This window comes from Colias croceus, chromosome 5 (assembly GCF_905220415.1).
Source record: "Colias croceus chromosome 5, ilColCroc2.1".
Lineage (NCBI taxonomy): Eukaryota > Metazoa > Arthropoda > Insecta > Lepidoptera > Pieridae > Colias > Colias croceus.
This window is the reverse complement of record NC_059541.1, coordinates 12,243,699-12,266,458: the sequence shown is the minus strand read 5'-3', so window position 1 is coordinate 12,266,458 and position 22,760 is coordinate 12,243,699. Positions and strand designations below refer to the sequence as shown.

Here is a 22,760-nt window from a genome sequence, read left to right as displayed (position 1 = left end):
AATCCCATCCAAATTTTGACTCGTCTTGGCTTACTTAACTGTTATTTTGCTATTATATAGCTGTTATATAGCTAAAAAAACGTAAAAGTTTATAAAATTACTTGCAGGATAAGTGCCATACATTTTTTCTTATAAAAGGACTTCAAAATTATAAACAATTAGTGGAAATCCTTTAATTTCAACTGTTGTCGAGCAGTTTTATGAAGCTGTTAGTAAAAGGTTCAGTTTTTGTTGGTCATTTTTATTAATTGGCATGTCTTCTAATTGAAAACATAAATAAACCGGGCCCTAGTAGCTCCAATCCAAAAAAAGTGATAGAAAAGCCAAAAGAAAAAGATTTTTATGATATATCTTTAAAATTCAATATCTCCATAACGGTTAGGTTTCGGATACCATATTATGGGACCAATTCGATCAGAAATGACCTCCTTCAATATTCTGTACGACTTTCCCGGTAACCCTGTATAAATTCCTATATTTTCATTAACAATTCTGCAATTAGGTACATGGGCAGGTAAGTGTTAAATAAATTAATACTGAATAAAAAGTGGATAAGTTAGGAAAAACATGATAAAATATAATATAATAGTTAAGAAAAATTGACAAATATTTATAATCATTGATAGTTTCGGTTGATCTGAAATGATGCTGTGACCGCGCGCTCTCCGCCCTCTAACTCGAAAACGGTTCATCGTATAAAAAAATTTTCAAACAAAATTTGTAGAGAATTTTCTATTCTACAATATTGAAAATAAATACAAACAGCAAAAAACCCATAGGAAATGAGATATTTCCAAAAAAACGATTTTTGTGACCTTGAAATTTAATACACACTTACACCCTACCATATGTAGGTTTTGAGACAACTTTTAGGGTGTTAATATACAAGTATATATAGACGTACAGCTGGGTATCTCGAATTCTGAGGTGAACTTCCTAAAATGACTGCACTAATAGGTTTACTTGTCAGATAATATATCGCTCTATTGATGCGGTAATAAGTTGACAACTCGATTTGTACTACTGAACACGCAAATATGGGTAGCGTGATTAATTAAATATCTCGAGTTATTTTGTTAGATTCATTAAATAAATGGCATTAACTTTACATATTCAGTTATTCAATTATTCATCAAATAAATTTTTGATATCTTCAGATGTCATATTATTACTCATTAGTAGAGAGTTGTTCAAAAATTCACAAGTTGGGTGTGTGCGTTAAAAGCGGACCTGTCGACTTAGTCATTTATTCACCATATAAAGCAAGTGATCCAGATGCCAATTTTCAATTAAAAAAAAAATCATACAAGTCGAGTTATCAACCTATTCACGCCTTGTACGGAATTAATTCCGATCGAAACCTGGGTTTTTACGTACTGGTTCTCTACGAGTCAATTGTGTACTAATCGTCTGTTTTTCCACTACCATACACTGATTTATAGCTATAAAAGCTTACAGCTGTAAGCTTGAAGTTTTTAGAAGTTGAAGTTTCTTGCCGATTCTTCTCTGTAGATACTGCTTTCCGAATCGGTGGTAAATGTTAAAATATGTAATGACGTTTCAAAAGTGCTTCTAAAAGAAATCTAATTGAAAAATGTTTGAGTTTAGAACATTTTCCATAAATCCATTTTACTTTTCTTTTCTTGGGTCCATGTTTCCTCGTTAGCGGCGCCGGCGTCCCGACCATCCATCGCAGTATTAGAGCAACCATTTAGCTCATTAACCAATTTTTAACTACCCTTCGTAAGTAGATATATTTCATGTTGTTTTTTCATTAGACTTTGAAATGATTGGATTATGAATCAATGTGTTAATAAAAATATGTACCTACCTTATTTCTTCCCAAAGGAAAGGTTATGAGATAGACAAATATTAACAAAATCAGAAATACCTACTGGTTTAGAACAAAGATACTTGGGAACTAATGAAAATATAAGAAAATGCACCACTTGTTTGTTTCGTAATAAGTAGTTAAGCCTTATGCAAAAAGCTGCTGCTTACAGTATTAACCCGCCATTGGTGACGTGAATTTGACTTACACCGTTGGTGACCCCGGTCTCACGCACCGGGGTTTTTGACTACGAGTTTTTCTGTAATTTACAGTTCATGCTACTTTTTATTGGGATAGATATAAAATTTGATGTTTTTTTGTCAATAAAACATAGGTATTTCATAAATCAAATATCTTTTATTAGCATAAGACAATATCTTTGAAATAACTAAAATTTTCAAGTATTTTAACAAAGGTTTTTTAAAACTGAAAAATAAAGCAGCAATCTTAATTATTTAACAATAAAATTAGGCTTAGTCAGTCTTATGACATTGAAAACATAAAATGAAGTAACATAAATGGTAATACTTCGACCAAAAAAATAAATATACAATACTAAAATCACTCATCTTCAACAGCCAAACAACTAGAGCAAGTTGGTACCTACTACGTGCGATCTGGTTCGAAATTATCTGGTTCGAAGTCACTTCCAGATTCAATTTCCAATTATGTTTGTAATCTATCCTCATCAGATACAGCTTCTTGCAAAAGAGCCTCGAGACGACGCTGATTTCTTTCGTAAGACATGCTGAGACAATGGTCACAATTTGAACAAAAAACACAGAATTTCTTGTAAAATATCGATCAAATCTAGCAAAACGTTTACTAATAATAGAATTATATGATTAAACTATAAATTACAACAACAGCTCTATCAAAATGAGTAAAATAAAAAAAATACACAATAACCATTTGACTTACTTAGTTGGTGACGCCGGTCTCACGCACCGGGTTGGGGCCAAAACTCTGTAACCTGCGCCTGCGTCGCTCTCGCGGGATAGACTAGCGGTAGGGGGCGCGAAATTAGGCAGCTACTCGAAACCACAGTGTAATTCGATAAACGGTGACTAAAATATTTGGGTTTCTTTAACTGCCCGGTCTCACAGACATATAAGGTCACCAATGGCGGGTTAAATTAAATAAATAACTATTTTAAAAACATTGTTTTATGTAACATAATATTATCAACATTTCAATGTACACACATGCAATAATTTTTTTTTTCTGTATACAAAACCATAAACCCAATTGAATCATGCCCATGACATATCGACCGTATCGTCCAATAATTTTAAAGTAAGCATAAAAGTGCACGTCTCTGCACCAGAGCGCTTCACTAATGGAATAACCTGTCCTCATATTATAGCTAGGACTCTTTACACTAAGCGATTTTTAAATTTAATAATATGAAAGAATAACTAAAAAGTTGTCATGCACTAGTTCTTCTGTCCTATAGGTACGTACCTTGTAAAAGTTTGTGTTCCCAACGAGATCATTTTACTTAATAATAATTATAATTACTTGAGTTGCTTTATTCTTAAAATACTGAAAGAAAAAATTAACGGCTGTTCGAGTTTTGTGCGTTCTTCACCAAACGTCACAGATAACATTATTATTATAATATTGATATTGTAGTTACAAATAAAGAAAAATCATTAACGCCGTGTAATCGCCAAAAAAAAATATTTCCAATAATAATGTAGGTAATACAAATCCACAAAGGTAGTTAGTTAACCTTTACCGGTAGTTGACTTACGTATCTATCTTCATCAAACTCACACACCGATTTAATTATTATTATTAACACGGAAAACCATTTTGCCATTATTATTTTAAGAATCTAATTCTATTAGTAAGTTATACTTTACATTTTACAAAGATAAACTGGGAATTTTTTAATTTCCATTTTAAGATTTCAGGTCAGGATAATATATTGTTTAAGGGCGAAAAGTTAAACATAATTATTAATATGAATCGGTTGTCGTATCGGATATTGCAAGTAATCGTATTGACGGTTTAAGCCCGATCAAAGAGGAAACGTTTTTATGAAAAGCGAAATTGATATTGCGGTCAGCAGTGACAAGTTATAGTTTCCTACAGTTTTCTATCGTTCTATATTCTAAGTCTATTTTTTATGGAAGCGGATAAAGATAGGAAATATTCGGGTCGTCTTTGTTGTTGCTTGTTGGTCGAAAATTTTGAAATGCGTCAATTAACTCATACTTATTATTAACAATAATTTTGGTTATAACTATGATTCCGCATTTACATAATATTATAATGTTTCTCTTCTCCATAATACTCGGGTACCACCAGAAGGAAGGTACCCGGATCTTTGGAAGGGTTACGTGGGGACACGGATCCAACACGCAGAGGCCCTTTCGAGACTTTTAATGTGTTGTGGGACACCAGCCGCAGCCTGCCCATGACTGCACTATAGAGATACAGCCCTAGGCAGTCCGCGGCCGATGTAGGACTATTGCAGGGTATGGAAATTTAATAATTGGTCTATGGATTGGGATGCTAAATGGACTGGTACTTGGGACTATGGGAAACTATGGCACCTGCCTTTCTACTAAAAGAAAGTAAAAATATGTATATATATATGACAAGGGGGCAATTATAATATTATTATAATGTTTGATATTCGATATCTGTAATAATTCTTATAATATTTATGTTATTTCACCATAAAGAAAATATTAAATATAAAACGCATTAGAAATACACTTATATAAATAAGCGCACTTTGGAGAAAGATAGAAATGATGGTTTCCACAATTACCTCACCGGCCTGGATGCTACTGCTTCCTCGGATTATTCTTTACGGAAAGCCACCCGGAAACTAAAACGGCCCATTAATGTATCGCATCCTATAAGAAAATTAGATGGTACATGGGCACGGACAGACGAAGAGAAAGCCAAAACCTTTTCGGAACATCTCTCAAATGTATTCACTCCTCACCCATATGACGGCACACCAGAAGATGCAGCAGAAATTACTAACCGCTTAAGCAGTCCAAAAGGTACACAGGATATGTCTATAAAATTTACCAAATCTGAGGTTTCCCAGACTATAAAAAAATCTGACCCAAATAAGGCCCCAGGATACGACCTTATCACAAATCGTATACTCAAAGAACTACCTGAATCTGGCATAATCTTCCTTACGTCACTATTTAATGCAATGCCAAGACTGCATTTCTTTCCTTTGGAGTGGAAGGTCGCACAAATCATAATGCTGCTGAAGCCAGAGAAACAACCTGAGGAAGCAAAATCATATAGGCCCATAAGCCTGCTACCTACTCCATCTAAGATATACGAGTCCCTGCTATTGCAACGCATCCTGCCGATACTCAAAGAAAAGGAGCTAATTCCCGATCACCAGTTTGGATTTCGCAGTAAGCATGCTACCATCGACCAAGTGCATAGACTAACAAAACATATCATGGAATCATTAGAAAGTAAATCCTACTGCGCCAGTGCATTCCTAGATATATCTCAAGCCTTCGACCGGGTGTGGCATGAAGGACTGCTATTCAAACTAAAAAACGGGCTACCAGACTACCTTTACAGAATATTAGAATCATTCCTCCAGCAGCGTCATTTCATAGTACAACAAGGAGATGCACTGTCAGATCTTCGCCCTATAAAAGCAGGAGTTCCGCAAGGCAGCGTACTTGGTCCCATACTATACCTTCTTTTCACTGCGGATCTACCGACATCTGAATCTTTGGTTACTGGAACTTTTGCTGATGATACCGCTCTACTAGCTACACATAACAACCCAAAAATAGCCTCAGAAATACTCCAACAAGGCCTAAATGAGATATCCCTCTGGCTTAAAAAGTGGCGGATAAAAGCGAATGAAACAAAGTCAGTAAACGTAACATTTACCTTACGAAGAGATTTTTGTCCTCCAGTCACGCTGAACAACATTGCTATCCCCCAGGCAGATCATGTGAGATACTTTGGGCTGCACTTGGACAAAAGGCTTACCTGGAAAAAACATATCTTCACCAAGAGGAAACAACTTGGCATCCAAACGCGCAAACTTTTCTGGCTAATTGGACGAAAGTCGCAACTGTCCCTAGAAAATAAAATGCGTTTACACAAAGCTATACTCAAGCCCATCTGGACATATGGCATACAACTGTGGGGAACTGCCTCCCATTCAAACATCGAGATCATACAAAGGTTTCAAAATAAAACACTCCGCATGATAACCAATGCACCCTGGTTCGTGCCTAACGATCTATTACATCGCGACCTACGCATGCCCACTGTAAAACAAGAAATTGTACGCTATACTAGAGCGTACAAAGAGCGTATAGAACAACACCCAAATTCACTGGCCCGGTCACTTATGTCAAATCAGACCAATGCGCGACGCTTAAAGCGTAAAATACCTCAAGACCTCATACAATCGCAGTAAATACAGTTACTGTTGTAACAATAAGGATGTGACACAGGTTACATGCCGTGCGCGCCAGCATTATAAGCACCACCCAGCATACTGCTGAATGTCCCCCAAGGAGACAGATTGCAGTAACTGAAGGAACAAAAAAAAAAAAGAAAAAAAGAAATACACGCTCTCTGAATTTCATAAAATATTCTATTTAAATGACACTTTGTTACTAGAAGCGGCACATAACTGTGGCCCTGAGTAAAATGTAGATGGAATTGCTGAATGTTCAGAACATGTTCTGAAGCTCTCGTCACAATATAATAATTATTATTATTACTCAGATTTCACTTCTGCGAAGATAATAGGGGCTAGCATTAAATAAAATCCGCTGCTCGTATAATCTGTCTTAAAATAATCAAATAGTTCAGTATTATTACCGTCTCTACGGAAATGGAAAAAAGCCAACTGAGATTTAAAAAAAAAGTGTCAACTGTCAAAGCTGAGTGCTGAGTGCTGACATCTGCACTTCTGCTGTTCAGTGTTCTGCAGTCGTCCGATTTTTAAAATATTGTTATTTGTTGTTACTTGTTTTTAATTTCTTTATTTTCTTGAATACGGTTGTGGAAATGTTTATCCCATAAAATACAACCAATTTGGTATAGAGAATAATTTTATAGGATAAAGGATAAATGACCGACAAAATGCGATATAAATGTGTAAATTGTGGAGAAGGAGCCGGCGCCCTGTACAGAACTTACGGACCCTCGGTGTTAAAATTAACGAAATGCGTAAGATATCTTGCAGTATAATTTAAAACGTAGTATACTCAAAATCAATTAATATTTATTCAATTAGACTTGAATACCTATATTTAATTTGTTAACTTATTTGCATCATTTAGTTTGAAGGATTTTTAATGCTGTTCTATTTCAACTCTGTGTTCAATAAAATAAAGTTAATTATAAATAAAAATGTTCTTTTACTTTCAGGAAAAATGTAATGGCATAGTGGATAAGTACATAGAATATGATCCAGTAATAGTCATGATAGATCTAGTCCTTATATCAAAAGAAGCACAAAGGCACATTATATTCAACACTGATTTTAAAGTAAGTAATTTTTTATGAATTTAGTAATTCTTTATTATTGAGTATTTAACTTTCACATTGACATTAATTTTGCTCCGAAGTTAAATTTTTTTTCTGAAAGTCTGTTTCTAAACAATAATAATGATATTATTTTATCAGAATTCTAACATTTCAGTGACACAAAGTCCATTCTTTCTTCTTTTAGGTATATAAAAAAACGACGCGTGGCACTCGGGGACTGCCGCGGTAAAGCTATTGCATGCTATGCCTTCAAGCCACACCTCCGCCCGTCTGAGTGGGGAGTGTGTGGTTTTTTCGTTACGGAATTTCTCGATCGGTCCCCGCTCTGAAGGCCCGCGATAGAAGCTATGCAATAGCTTAAAAATCTTTGTATTGCTATAATTTAATCAAAAATTCTCAATGTTACAGGCTTATTGGAAGCTGCTCATCATATTGATGATGCTGGAGACATATGGAGTGTGGAGAAACGACAGCTTATTTAACATCATGGTCAACTCTATCTGCGACATACAGAACAATAGCACAATTAATTCCACGCACATGTAAGTTGGCTACTACTTGACCCCAAACAACTTTTGAAGCACACATGGGATAAGTGGAGACTTTTCAATTTTTATTTGTTATGGTACACTCCAGCTCCTCACCAAAATTTGGCTTTGTCGGAATTATCCTTATTTCAATACTATTTTCAAGCTTAATTTGACCGGATTATTATATGAGGCTCAGTTGTTTTAGACTATGTATTTATATGAATATTTGCATTGTTCTTTAAAATTTCAGTCTTCAATCATCATCATCAGTATTAAACCTTGAATTCCATACATTTCAGAAAACTTCCAATTAACATGACTTTAAACCATGTGGAACCGTTTAAAAGTGATTGTTTGGACTGGGCACATGAGGAGAAGGACGGAGTTGATCTGTTTATATGGGAGAAGGATTTTTATATACAATTCTTATCTACATTTGCAGGTAAGCTGATGTTAAATATGATTTTTCATGAAAAGAAAGAACAAAGAAATAAATAAATATGTTGCCATTTAAAACAACAACACCAGAAATAAATGAGTAACAAATAATAAATCTTAAATAAGTAATTAGTTAGTTTATATTTAGCTTTACTCACATGCTGCCAAAAACTTTTAACAATATCATTAAAGTCGCTTTCTCTGTCCCTATAATAAATAAAATAAAATAAAATAAATCTTTATTTCACCTTTAAAATATACAATATTGATTATGAGGCTCTGGCTCTCTTTCTAGGCATAGCCTGTGTTAAGAAAGCCAGTCCCTTCCCTTAATACATTGTGGTCTAGATAAAGGTTAAAACAAAAAGAAAATTTATACAAAGGCAAAAATTAAAAATAAAAGGGGGATAGCCAACCCAATGAATGTGTGGTGTGAGTGTTTGTGTGTGTGTGTGTGTGTGTTTGTGTGTGTGTACGTGTGTGTGTGTGTGTGTGTACGTGTGTGTGTATGTGCATGTATGTGTGTAATCTGTATTATTACGGTGAGTTGAGTTACATTAATAATTTATTTAACTTGTGAGATAAGGAGATTTTCTATGCCATCGTAATCATAGTCGTCTAGCCATGATAAAACCGTTTTCTTGAAGGCGTTCCTATTTAGCTTTTTAACATTAATATTGTTCAACTTGTTGTATATACGAGGAGCTAGTACTCTGTATGATTTGTTAGCAAATTTACTTTTAATAGCAGGTACAGGGCATCGATCTATCCCTTTATTCGTTACTTGAAGCGTGGGTACAGTATTGATATGGTATCTCTGTAGAATATTTAAGAAAAATAATTTGCGGACACTAAGCACCTGTGCTTCTTTGAGAACTGCAGTGGTAGGACATCTAAATGGAAGTTTCAAGGCAACTTTAATGAGACAGCGTTGCGCTCGTTCAACTTGAATTAAATGCGTTTTTGCCATACCACCCCAAGTGCATATGCAGTAGCGAAGCAGACTTTCGCACAACGCTTTGTAGGCCAGAATCAAGATGTTCTTGTTGGCCACAGCATTAAGTGACTTAGAAATATACACCAGGCGCCGCATTTTTGTTGCTAAATAATTCGCTTGCGGTATCCATCTTAGGTTATGGTCTATTTGAATGCCTAAATATTTACAGTGCTCTACACGCGTTAAATTTATACAAGCACAACTACTGATATAGTGATGATGTCTGTTACACGGATAGGTATGCAATTTAATATTAAAATCACTGGTAGGCAATCCAGTTTTTGTTTTTGCGAAACAGATAAGATTTGATTTTCTTATGTTGAGTGATAGAAGGTTGTCCTCAAGCCATCTAGATGTCGCCGCCAATCCTGCCTCTGCAACTATTTTGACGTCACGCCAGTCTCTGTGGTGGAATAGGATGACAGTGCCATCGGCGAACATAGTAATGTCCGCGTTGGGTATCTGCATCATGCACAGTGGGTTAATGTAGATCAAAAATAAGATTGGCGCGATCGTACTTCCTTGAGGGATACCGTACCGAGAGCTAGATGCCTCATTGCTTACCTGGCCATCTACTTTCACACGCTGTGATCTGTCCGTAAGATAGTCCTGGAACCAGTTCAAGGCCACTCCTATGTATGCTTAAATGTTTAAAACTAGGCAATAGATTTTGTTCCGGTTTTTTTTAATAGACAGACAGAGGCAAACAGGTGGCGCTAGTGCCATACGTAACATCAGCTCTCGAGTTTTTTACAATTTTAAATTATTAAAAGTACAAAAGTTAATAAAAAAGTGTGTTCAAATTAACAAGTAATCAATAAATAAGTGCGATTAATGTTATCTTCGTCAACAACCTGCGATTTACGTGGAAATACGGAATTCAAAAAACCATCACATACAACGACCGTTACGTAAAATTTGGAACAAAGAAAGTTGGAGACAGTAACTATATTTAAACCTAACAAGTAGTAAGTAAAGTATCGGAAACAAAACGTAAGTAAAGTATCGGAAACAAAACGTAAGTAAAACACAATTATTACAGATATTAACTTATAAAATTGACATTTAAGTGTCATTAAACAAAGAACAGCTGACCAACAATTATAATATTTAGTCACACATTAACGGTTTGAATATACATTGTACAACTTTATTTGAACTTATAAAATGGATAATATAACTATCAGAAAGAAAACACTCCCTAAACAAAGGTCTGAATCAAATCTACAAGAAATATTAAATGATTCTTTTTTAAGTTTATCCAGTTCAAGTTACACGGATTTATCTGCAAAGACAAGTCAACATATATCTACTCCAAATACTTCAATAGTGTTCAATGAGAATCAAGAAATAAGCAAATTACAAACAGAATTAATATCCGCACAAGAATCTATCTATAACCTAACAAAACAATGTTATAATCTTAGACAAACATTACACAAAAGTGAGAAAAAAGTACAGAATTTGATAAGTATAATTTTAAATACTAAATCGGATAAAACATTACCAGGTATCTCGAATAAAACGCCTATAAAACAGACAATAATGAATATAAGTTTTAAAACACCACGGCACTCACCTTTAAAATACTACAATGAAAATATATTTATTCACAACACTTATCCTAAAATCAAACAGAAAACATTGACTAACTTACAACAAAAACACAATTCTCATAGCTTTACTACTGATATGGGTTTGGATAAAAATACTTTAAACTATAACATAACTAAGCCACTAATATTAAATAAGGAATGTGACGGTACCGACAAAAATAAAATTACCAATTGTCAACAAACCATAACAGATGTCAGCACAAAGGTAATAAAACGTAAAATTATAATTTTATGGGTGATGAACGCGTTAGAAATTTGTCTTTAGGTATGCTGGAAAAACGAAAAAATAAGTGGAATGATTCTTATGAAATATTTGGCTGGACAAAACCGCATGCTTCTTCCAGCGAAATATTAAACAGTTGTGAAAGTTTTATACAATCTATGAATCATGAAGATATATTAATATTGGGCTTAGGTTCCAACGACAAAAATCCATATCAACTTATTTCAGGTTTACTAGACTTAATGGGTAAATTAAAAAATAACAAAGTATTTATTCTAAATGTTAGATATAACCGTTACCTAAATGAAAAATTATTAAACACACAAATAAAGCTATTTTTAAGAGGCTATAAAAATTGTTCATATATTGATATTGACGAAGATTACAAATATTATAATTCAAGAATTAATTATATTGAAAATTTAATAAATAAAATAAACATAGAAATTGACAGTATCGAATACTCAAATACATTTTTAAATACAAAAAAGATCTTAGAAAGGCTTTCTTCGTCAAAAAAATGCGGTTTGTTAAAAAACAATCGAAATAAATCAAATCAAGTAAAAAAAGGTACAATTCCATATTATTTTAAAAAGACAATAAATGAAAACACTTTAAAACTGAACAGTGAGGATACATCAAATAGTAATATATTACCGAACAATGAAAACTTTTCATCGAATCCAAATTTTTTTCGTCCCTAAATCCAGTTATTTGACAATATTACATCAAAACATAGCCGGAGCCATAAATAAGTCAGAAGAGCTGTACTTGGCAATATCTCAATTAAGCAAGTCCCACATTATTGACATTATATGCTTATGTGAAACATTTATTAGAAAAGGAAATGAGCAGCTACTTAAATTACCAGGATATAAGTTGGTATCATCGTTTTCTCGCAAACAAAAAAGAGGTGGAACATGCATTCTGGTCAAAGAGGACATTTCATGTACTAATCTAGACTTAATAAAGGATCTTGGTTGTAATTTATTCTTTGAGTGTTGTGGTATAGAGTTAAAACATTTAAATACAGTGATAATTTGTGTTTATAGAATTCCAAGTCAAAGTATAGAGATTTTTATTGAAAAACTTCAACTTACACTACAAAAAATTGCAACTAAAAATAAAAAAATAATAATATGCGGTGATTGGAATATTGATATTCTTAAAAAAACTAAGTTTTCAGATGAACTTAATACTTTACTTCAGAACTATAATATTGAATGTTTAATAAAAACACCTACTAGGAAAAATTCATGCATAGATCAAATAGCGACAAATATAAAAAGAGGCGTAACCGCAGAAGTACTTCATCTTGGTTTATCAGACCACGAAACTGCACAGATATTAAAAGTAAATATGATTAAGCCCAAAGTAAATGTGTCCTGGTTTGAAACAAAAAGAGATTACAGTAAGCAGAATATACGTAAATTTTGCGAGTGCATGGCATCATTGAGTTTCTCTGAAATACATGAATTTAATAACTTAAATGAATGCTTTAATAGTTTTTATGAATTATTCCAACTGTTTTACAATCTCTGTTTCCCATTTATTAGGATTAAGAGAAACACAGGAAAACCTAATATTAATTGGATAACCAAAGGATTGAAGAAATGTTGTGTACGAAAGCGACTACTATATTTAAAAAGTATATATTACAAGAAAACATTTACAAATAGTTGGGGTTATTATATAAAATACAAAAATATTCTAAAAAAGTGCATTCTTAAGTCAAAACAAATTCAATGTGAAAAATTTATTAAATTATCAAAAAATAAAAATAAGGCTTTATGGCACATGATATCTAATAATATTAATGACGAAAACAATATTAAAGAAATAGAAAAGATTGTAGTCAATAATAATGTATACAACTCAATGAATGATATATGTGAACAATTTAATAACTTTTTTATTAACATAACAAATCAAAAAAATTTTAATTATGATGCAACTGAAATAAAAACAACATTGACTACGGAAAAATGTAATACAATATTCTTGACACCAACAAGCAGTGACGAAATTTTAAAAGTAATAAAATCCCTAAATAACACGAATTCCGTAGGAACAGACGGTATAAGTACAAAAATACTAAAGGCTTCCAGTGTACATATTTGCAAACCGTTATCCTTTCTTGTCAATTTATCTATGGAGCAAGGAACTTTTCCTCATGTTCTAAAAACATCAGTTATAAAACCGTTATATAAACTACAGACCGATAGCACTAATTCCAGTTTTATCTAAGATATTTGAAAAGGTAATTTTAGAAAGATTTCAATATTATGTTGATAAAAACAAGATATTATGTCGGGAACAGTTTGGGTTTAGAAAAAATAGTTCTACTTCTTTAGCATGCTTCGATATGGTGAAAGAAATAATTCAAGCCCTTATTGAAAAAAAACCAGCAGCCACCATATTCTTAGATATGAGCAAAGCATTTGATTTTGTGGACCATCAATTACTCTTGTTTAAGTTGGAGAAATATGGTATAAGAGGAATTGCTAAAGAATGGGTTGCAAGTTACTTAAATGATAGATATCAGTATGTGGAGATTCATAAAATGATAAATCAAACACGAAACTCATATAGGTCAGAGAAAAAAGTTAATAAATCAGGTGTACCACAAGGAAGTGTGCTCGGTCCATTTTTATTCCTCTTATATATTAACGATTTACCGAGATCAGTGAAACACAAGACAGTTTTATTCGCAGACGACACTACCCTTATTGTTAAATGCACGGATAAAAATACATATGAGAGAGATATAAATACAGCATTATATAATATAGTAAAATGGTTACAAAATAATAATCTGAAAATAAACTTAGTTAAAACAAAAATAATTCAATATTATACAAAGAATTGCACCAAAATTAACCCCTCAGCTGTCGCGGCGCGCCGCCTCAAAAAGGTGCTGTCTGTCGGGCAAATTCGAGCTTTCGGCGCTGATTTGCCGATTTTTTTCGATATTAAAATTTGTGATATAAACTTTAACCTGTGAGACTCTTGTAAATTTTGATGCTAACTAGATAACCAAACTTTATATTAGTTACCTTACTTACTCCCTGGCATGCTTATTTTACTTATTAGAAGCATTTTTTCCCACACATTTTGAATAAATGTTACATTGTAAAGAAAAATACTCATAAAAAAATAATATCAAGGTATTTTAGATTTTTATTTTTGTATTTTCATACTAGAATAGACAATCTTTTGAGTGAATATAACAAAAACATAGGTTTATTTAATAAAAATTCGAGAAAGTTGATTATGAATATCATCGTTTACGCATGAGCATAAGCGGGCGCGATCTCCAATCATGTTCATACAAATACAGACTTTACAGGGTGCTCCAAAATGACAACATTTCAAAATTTTTTGCTACTTGTTTTTATTTTTATTTTAATCAAAACTAGATAAAAACTAACAGTAATTTTTACTTTTTGGAAATATTTAGGTTTTTATTAATGTTTAAAAATCGTCTTATTCCTAAATGACGTTATTCTTATAGTGGGCTTTGTTCTAACGTCTGTATGTATAACGTCTCCACATGTCTAATTTATTTTCTCTTAAAATTTGCATTTAAGAAAATATTTTTTGTGGTAACAATAGCATTATGAAGAAATGCTTTTTTTTCTTTCATGCTCTTAATTATTATCTATACATATAATAAATCTGTAGAAGGGTCAATTCTGTACATTGAAAATATTGAAAATATTAATAGCCGGGGGTGTTACTGGATCGATACCAAGCCCAAATATGTGATTAAAAAAATTATTGTCTGTCTGTCTGTCTGTATGTGAAGGCATCACGTGAAAACTAAGGTTTCGGTTTCGATGAAACTTGGTATAATTATACCTTATTATCCTGGGCGTAATATAGGATACTTTTTATCCCGGAAAAATACGTAGAAAAAAATCTTAATTTTTTCCGTGCGGACGGAGTCGCGGGCGGAAGCTAGTAATCGTATAATATGAAATGTTGTCCAACTACAAATTGAAAGGCACTGTATCCATTCAGAAAAATGTCTAAGCTGTACAAATGTGAAATCTACATTTAATTATACCATAACTTAATTATAAACCGTTACATTTAATTTAAATAAATCAAAAATTTACGGAAATTTGAGTTTGAAACATTTTTTATAAAATACAGCTTAAGTAAAGGATAAAAATCAATAAACTTAAAGATTCAGAATAAATAAACAATTACATATAAATGATATTATACATCTTAATGTTATACTTATCATTCTAAAAATCAACAAATAATAGGAATCAGAAAACACACTAAATGAAAATCATTATATTATGTCCCTAGTTGTATAGAAGAAAGAATCGTATCATATTATCGTTTTATTAAAAAAATGAACATTATGCCTTAATAAAATTAACGCTCCCAATCCTATTTATGCATATGTAACTTAGCCACGCGTTAGGTACTCAAATAATTATGTCCGTGGGCTAAATTAGCTTATGAGTAAATAAATAGTACAGAGATTCTTAAAAAAATATCAATCATCTAACGGATTGAAATAATAGGTAAATACTTAAATAAATTTTATTTAACTGATAGCACTATAAAAAATTGTTATGAAGCTTTGTGTCTGTACTATTTATGTACTCATGTGGTTGTAATGTGTGATGTTGACGCCAACATTGGCCAATTAATAGGAATATTTGCAACTTCAAGCACAAATTAAATTTAAGCACAAATAACGTCGAACAGAACGAACTTGTTCATTATTTCTTGTAATATATCGAACACAACGACCGCCTTGAGACGACGATTTATTACCACGAGGTTCCACTTGAATTTGATCAGGAAAGTGATGAAAGCTATCCAATCTAGTTTTTATTTTACTTCAATACATGCAGTATTTCCAAGCATATTGTAATTAAGATATAAACTAATCGGTAAAATTGTATTAAAATCGGTTCAGTAGTTTAGTCCTAACTACTAAGTCCGTAGTACACAAACGGCATGGAACTTAAAAATATTTTGATTGGAATAAAATAAAACGTAAAGTGTAGAATTTCATGAAGAATCCTGGTATCAGGAATTAAAAGCTGCAAATTCCCAGACACTGATCGTGTAAGTATTATTATCTGTTCATTTGACAAAGTATACAGAGTTATATTTTCTTGATTTCAAATACTGTTACGTCCTATTGTTAAAGTAAGCCTTGGAGTGTCTTGTCTTCCATTGCCACAAGGATCGTTGTTCCATTTGAATTCTCTTTTATTGATAGGTACTCAAATGCTTACGAATCGGAAAAAGGTAATCCTATCAAATAGTTACTTAGATATTTTTATCTTCAAATGAAAATTAAAATATCAAGGTGGAAGTTTATTTAGGGTTACCTAACAAATAAGTAATTATTGATTATGTAGTTTTAGACAGCAATGTGATATCTTCAAATAAAAAAAATTGCATTCTTCTTCTGGGTAATAGAAGCAGTTTTGACACCAAAAATACAATAATTGTTATCGCTAGTCATTTACAAAATGAGAGGATAGATTTATATTTTCAGGCGTACTGCAAATGATGCATTTAATTCGTTTTATTAAATCTATAATGTTCCAAGGCTATTTAAAGTCATGAATGCAAAAAAATAATCGTCTTCAGACAGCGATCTACATCTATAACGTTCTGCCTACGAATGTACTACATATAGTACATAAGAATAAAAAACTCGCACACCGAGGGCTCCGAACAAACCAATTTTTTATTATGTTGTAACTCTAAAATTTTATGATTTTCGAAATTATTCCTCAATCTGCGCTATAAGAGCTTATTTTACCCCAATTTCAAAACTCTACGTACACGGGAAGTACCCTGAAGGTGTCGATTCCCTTGCTAATGTCGAAATTTGCGAAAATTTGCAGCATAAACGGCTGTATCTTTTGATTGCGTTGGTTTATAAGTTGATTTTTTCGCAGCTTCAATAGACTCAAGTAATCAATATAAATTTCAGTTAAATGTCACATTACGCGCTCCTTATAAAATGGGTCTTGACAGACAGACAGACAGATGGGCAGATGGGATGGACAGACGTAATCTTATTAGGGTTCTGGACCCTTAAAAACCAAACCCTTTGGGATGCAGCCGTTAATACTGCAATTTTTAGCAAATTTTGACATTTGCAAGGCAATCAAAACCGACAGGGTACTTTCCAAGTACATAAAATCTTTAAATTTGGTAAAAAGCAATGTTTTATAAAAACAGATATAAGAATAATTGCAAAGAACATGATTTTTTAATTGCCATATACAAATAAAAAAAGTACTTAATAATTTCAACTTTCAACTAATATGAACGCCTACGTGTATTAACTTGATATTCACATTTAAAACTCAGATTTACAATTTAAAAGATACCTACAGCATAATAAAAAAAATAAGTTTTTACGAAGCCCTCGGTGCGCGAGTCCGACTCGCACTTGGCCGGCTTTTTATTTTTTCTGAAACTTAAGGTTCCCCAATAAATAATAATATGTTGTATTTGTATGAAGGTAAGAATATGTTGTACAATTAAAGTGTTAAATTTCTTTTTGAGTTTTCCTACACAAATTACATAGTATCACTTTGTCCTATATATAGGTCATAGTGAAAACCATTGTTCCCTTGTTCATTGTTGTTTGTAGGTTTTTTTACTATTTTTCCAGCATATATACACTTTTAACCATAATATACTAAAACTAAAAGAATTAAGAAAGAAAATGTGTCTCTGGAATTTTTTCGTAAGCAGGTTACGGACTATAATTTTTGTAGTTAATTATGTAACCTGATTGATTTTAACCTGAGGACAATTATAAATACCACAAAAACGATACCTTTCAATATAAACAAAACATATTATCATGTACATTTTATTTTGTATGAAAATGAAAAATTTAATTGAAGACGAAATTTAAAAAATAGTGACGTTGAATTTGTGAACATCCTGTATGCGGATTTTACGGGGAAATTATTGTCGGTTTTGATTTGAAAACGAAATATCTCTAAAATGGAACACAGTATCAAATTTTGAATTATATCATTAAAATCTTCATAAAATTTCTCGTAAAATGATGTAAAGAACAAATACAATATGTAAAAAAAAATATGATTTACCAGGGGTCAAAAACTAAGCAACGTACAGTTAAGTGATAGATACATATTTGAAACCATTATTTATGGTATAATTGTTGGTAATTTTCATTATTTCGGCACATAAACATTAGGTTATATAGTCAATAATAATAAAAAGACCAATAAATAATTACCGTTTTTCAACTTTCCGCAAAATTTTACATTTTGTAAAACTTTAAAAGTTAAAAGTTACTCGACTAAAGTATGACATAATTACTGTTATATTTCGAATATTTATCGGTCAAATTATTATTGGATGGACTTTAAATATTCAGTAATTCATAAGCTATCAACTAAATAGTCGTTTATGCAGATTTGAACTATATTTGCGTTACAATGAGCCAATTTCCAACCGGCGGTGATTTGGCACAGATCTGTGCCCCGACAGACTACGGGTACAAAATTTTTGGCACAGATCTGTGTTCCGACAGACGAGGGTTTAATCTAGACATAAAATGTAATGATCAAGTAATCGAACAGGTAAAACACCATAAATTCTTAGGTGTTCTGGTAGACGAAGGTCTAAAATGGGACAGTCATATTGAATATATTTGTGATAGGTTAAATCGTTTCGTTTACGTATTACGTCGCCTTAGAGATACTGTATCTATGAATGCTGCAATAAATGCCTACCATGCATATATATCGTCGATACTCTCTTACGGAATAATTCTTTGGGGACAGTCTTGCGAGGTGCGGAAAGTGTTTGTGGCACAAAAGAAATGTATCCGGGCCCTGTGCGGATTACATCAAAGGGACAGTTGCAAACCAATGTTCGGTAAATTACGTATCCTTACACTAACCTGCATATATATAAGAGAAGTATGTTTATTTGTTAAATACCACCCAGAATATTTTAAAAAGAAAGGAGAAGTAAATTCGCATATGTTAACGAGGTATCAAAATAAACTGCACTTTCCAACATGTAGAATAAATCAAGCAAAAAATAGTGTGATATTTATGACTATTACAATATATAATAAAATACCGGATAACTTTAAGGATCTCCCAGTAAATATATTTAAGAAGAAACTGACGAAATGGTTAATGGAGAAACAATTTTATGATATTCAAGAACTCATTACATTGCGGAATCTGTGAAGGAATTAGTGACGTTTAACAATAGTGACGCGAAGAATTTGTGTAGTGTTGGTGTAGTGTAATTCAATTAACTTATTTCCATTTAAATATTTGCACACCCAAATAGTGGGTAGAATGTATTAGCGCCTTAATATTGTAACAACACCTTTTTTGTAACTACATTCTTGTAAATAAATGAAATTTGAATTTGAATTTGAATTTGAATAGATAGTTACCACTGTATCTACCTGAGAACCACTGATCTCGAGGAAGGCCTTTTAGTATATAAGTAATTTATTAGGTTTTAGACAAAGTTCCCCGAATTAAACTTTTTTATATTGTAATACGACATTTACTAATTTTATTTTTTTTGTTCAATTTCAGGCATTTTTATTTTCATAAACATCACACATAGCGCAATGATGCTAATGAAAGGATTTTCCTTAAAAAATGAAGGTGTGTATCACTTCCCAATTATGCAGACTTTATTTGATGATAATTTTTTAAATAATAATAATAATTAATAATTTATTTATTAATAGAACATCATAGGTCCACTTGTTAGTATGTAATTTCTTAATTACTATGTTAGTACATTACATTAATTATTTAAATATTATCATTTTACAATTTACCATTTATATGTCATTTTATTTTTATTGATATAGGATGTGTGTACTTGCTCGCAATGGTGCAAGTACACACAATCAAATCTGTCTGCGATCATTTAATAAGAGCCAACGATTTCTTAAATTCCTACTGCTATTTTTTTTTTCTTTTTTAAATTGGGCTCAACAATCATCTTTGTAAGTACCAAGGGTTGAGCACGACAACTAACAACATAGCGACACCTCCCTCTAATTCTCTTAAGCGAATTTTTTTCGCTACAGAGCATAAAATTTAATTGTACAACTTTCTGACATCATCCAACGGAGCCATACGGCCAGTCAAGTAGACTGGTCAAGGATCCTCCCTTTTTCAATGGAAGAATTCCACCTTCCTCCACACGCCCCTGCCGTACATATTTCAGTGCCATACATACAATAACAATTAATTTTTTTATTTCAGTGAGCATTCTACAGCTACTAAAATCATTTTCCCTTGCGAACATGAGTCTTCTCTTAACATTACCGATGTTAGTGTGGGGCTCAGGGGAGACTGAGCCGAGTACGAGGCTAGTGCATTATGCGCTCGTGTTCCTGTATATGTTTGCCGTGTTTTATAATATGTTTAGTGGTATGTGTGAGTTTTTAATTTCGACTAGTTGAATATCAGTAAATACTTAGTTATTTGAAACTTTGAAACTGCTAGTTTATTGACTAACTTTAACCCGTTGAAAATTAAAACTGCAACAATGTTTATTAGCGTAATGTTTTTAGTCTGTAGTATATTGCAAAAAAATGGCTACCATTTATTAAATTTGAATGGACGGAAATAATCTGAATTCATAGGCTACTCTATCACGCAAATGACCAAAAAATGGCATTAGGCGTAGGTATGTTTTTTCGCGATACGTACAAAGTATAAAACCAAGTCGCTTTCTCTATAAACTAAAACCTTCATCTTGAATCACTCCATCTACAATATGAAAAACCGCGCCAAAATTAGTTTTGTAGTTTAAAAAATTTTAGCATACATAGGGACAAAGGGACAGAGAAAGCGACTTTGTTTCATACTTTGTAGTGATGAAGTCACTATGTTCCACTGCACGTATCGCGATAAAACATACCTACGCTTGTTTTATACTAGGTATATAGTGATTAGGTATTCACAAAGCGAGCGAGGCCGCGGGCGGTAAGCTAATAATATTAGTATAAAGAAGAGATTATCAACCCTCGGATGCTAGTAGCATTAAAAAAAAGACGTGTGGCACTCGGGGACTGCCGCGGTAAAGCTATTGCATGCTATGCCTTCAAGCCACACCTCCGCCCGTCGGAGTGGGGAGCGTGAGGTTTTTTCGTTACGGAATTTCTGGATTCGGTCCCCGCGCTCAAGGCCCACGATAGAAGCTATGCAATAGCTTAATTAAGAATTCTCAATAATATTACTGTTCTTATATTTTCAGTTCTATACGAGAGCCCAAGGTTTGCTACAATTATGGTACTGCTAGCCAGCAATTTATTCAAGTACATGATCACGTTTCACGCCACACCATTCATAAGAAAGATGATAACTTAAAAACTGCCTAGGAAAAAAAAGTATTTAATATTTATTTTTAAACGCAAAAAGGAAACTTTATATCAACGTCCTGCCAAATGATGAACTTTTCCAAATAGAAAGTAAGACTTCAACATTATATTATGTTAATATAGATTTAAGTGATAATTTATTCAATTATGACTGTTATTTAATATTATTCATAGAACTAATATTATGTAAGTCTAATACATACAATATCAAAATTACAGATTTTTTATTAAATGCGTATTAAATCCATGCATGTACACCGGTAAACAATAATTGATTGAGTTTATTTTATGTGGGTTCAGAAATATTAATTTTATTTAATGTTTAAAAACAAAAGATGCACAAAAGTGAACGAAGTTGCGGGCTACACAGGTAAGTGACATTCTCAAGTCATAGTCTATTCTTTATAAAATATTCTCAAGTCATTTCCAAGGCAAATAGTTTTGAAAGAAATACAGTTCAATATTTACTAATAGATGTCTGCTTTATTTGATGTATTGGATTACATTCAACAGTAGGTACTCTAGTTACACATTCAATAAATACCACGATGCAATAGTACAGTGAAACTTGGTTAAGTGGGACCTGGATAAGTGAGAAACCTCCATTAGTGGAACTCATGCTGAGGTGCCAACACTTTGGCACTGAATTACCTCTGTTAGTGGGACGAGGTAAACCTCTATATCTGGGATTTGTTCTTTCGATTTATCATCATAGTTACCTCTATAACTGAGACAGCGAGTAAATTTTATATGCATAAACCTCTGTAACTGAGATAACATTCAACATTCTTATTCTACCCACAAATTCCACGCGTAATTCCAAGTACGTAAGTACAAATTTTGAGCTTCAATTACCTTCAGTTTCGCTTTACTATCATACAGATGTTTTTTTTTAATGATCGCACCTGTATAACTGAAATAACCTGTATTCTCACCTCTATTAATGGAACCCTCTGTAAATGAGACATATATTTATTTATACCTGTTTATCTGAGACACTGGGTAAGTGGAATACCTCTATAAGTGAAACGAAATTGCAGGTCCCTTGATGTCTCACTTAACCAGGTTTCACTGTATTTATTGGTGGAACACTGGAAATACTCTGGATGGAGGAGTTCATAAAATAGTAATATTTTCTCTGAATTATATTAGTGTAGATTTAATTTTAAGCTTATGGTCAGCAACGGACATTAAGGACAAATA

General features: G+C 32.5%; 1 protein-coding gene across 1 annotated transcript; it reads left to right on the top strand.

Annotated features, from left to right (window-relative positions):
- The first annotated feature begins 6,784 nt into the window (after positions 1-6,784).
- LOC123691654 (protein ARV1) lies at positions 6,785-21,654 on the top strand. The gene is made up of 7 exons (XM_045636160.1): positions 6,785-7,027; positions 7,229-7,348; positions 7,757-7,890; positions 8,178-8,320; positions 19,753-19,824; positions 20,437-20,604; positions 21,434-21,654. Exons 1-7 carry the CDS (start codon positions 6,929-6,931, stop codon positions 21,544-21,546), a joined length of 849 nt encoding a protein of 282 aa, XP_045492116.1. The 5' UTR covers positions 6,785-6,928; the 3' UTR covers positions 21,547-21,654.
- Positions 21,655-22,760: the final 1,106 nt, after the last annotated feature.

Bases quoted from the DNA above. Each gene is read 5' to 3' on its own strand.
- LOC123691654 (XM_045636160.1), top strand. From the start codon at position 6,929: ATGACCGACAAAATGCGATATAAATGTGTAAATTGTGGAGAAGGAGCC. The intron at 7,028-7,228 runs GTAAGATATCTT...TTTTACTTTCAG, and splicing joins TGTTAAAATTAACGAAATGC to GAAAAATGTAATGGCATAGT. The intron at 7,891-8,177 runs GTAAGTTGGCTA...CATACATTTCAG, and splicing joins ACAATTAATTCCACGCACAT to AAAACTTCCAATTAACATGA.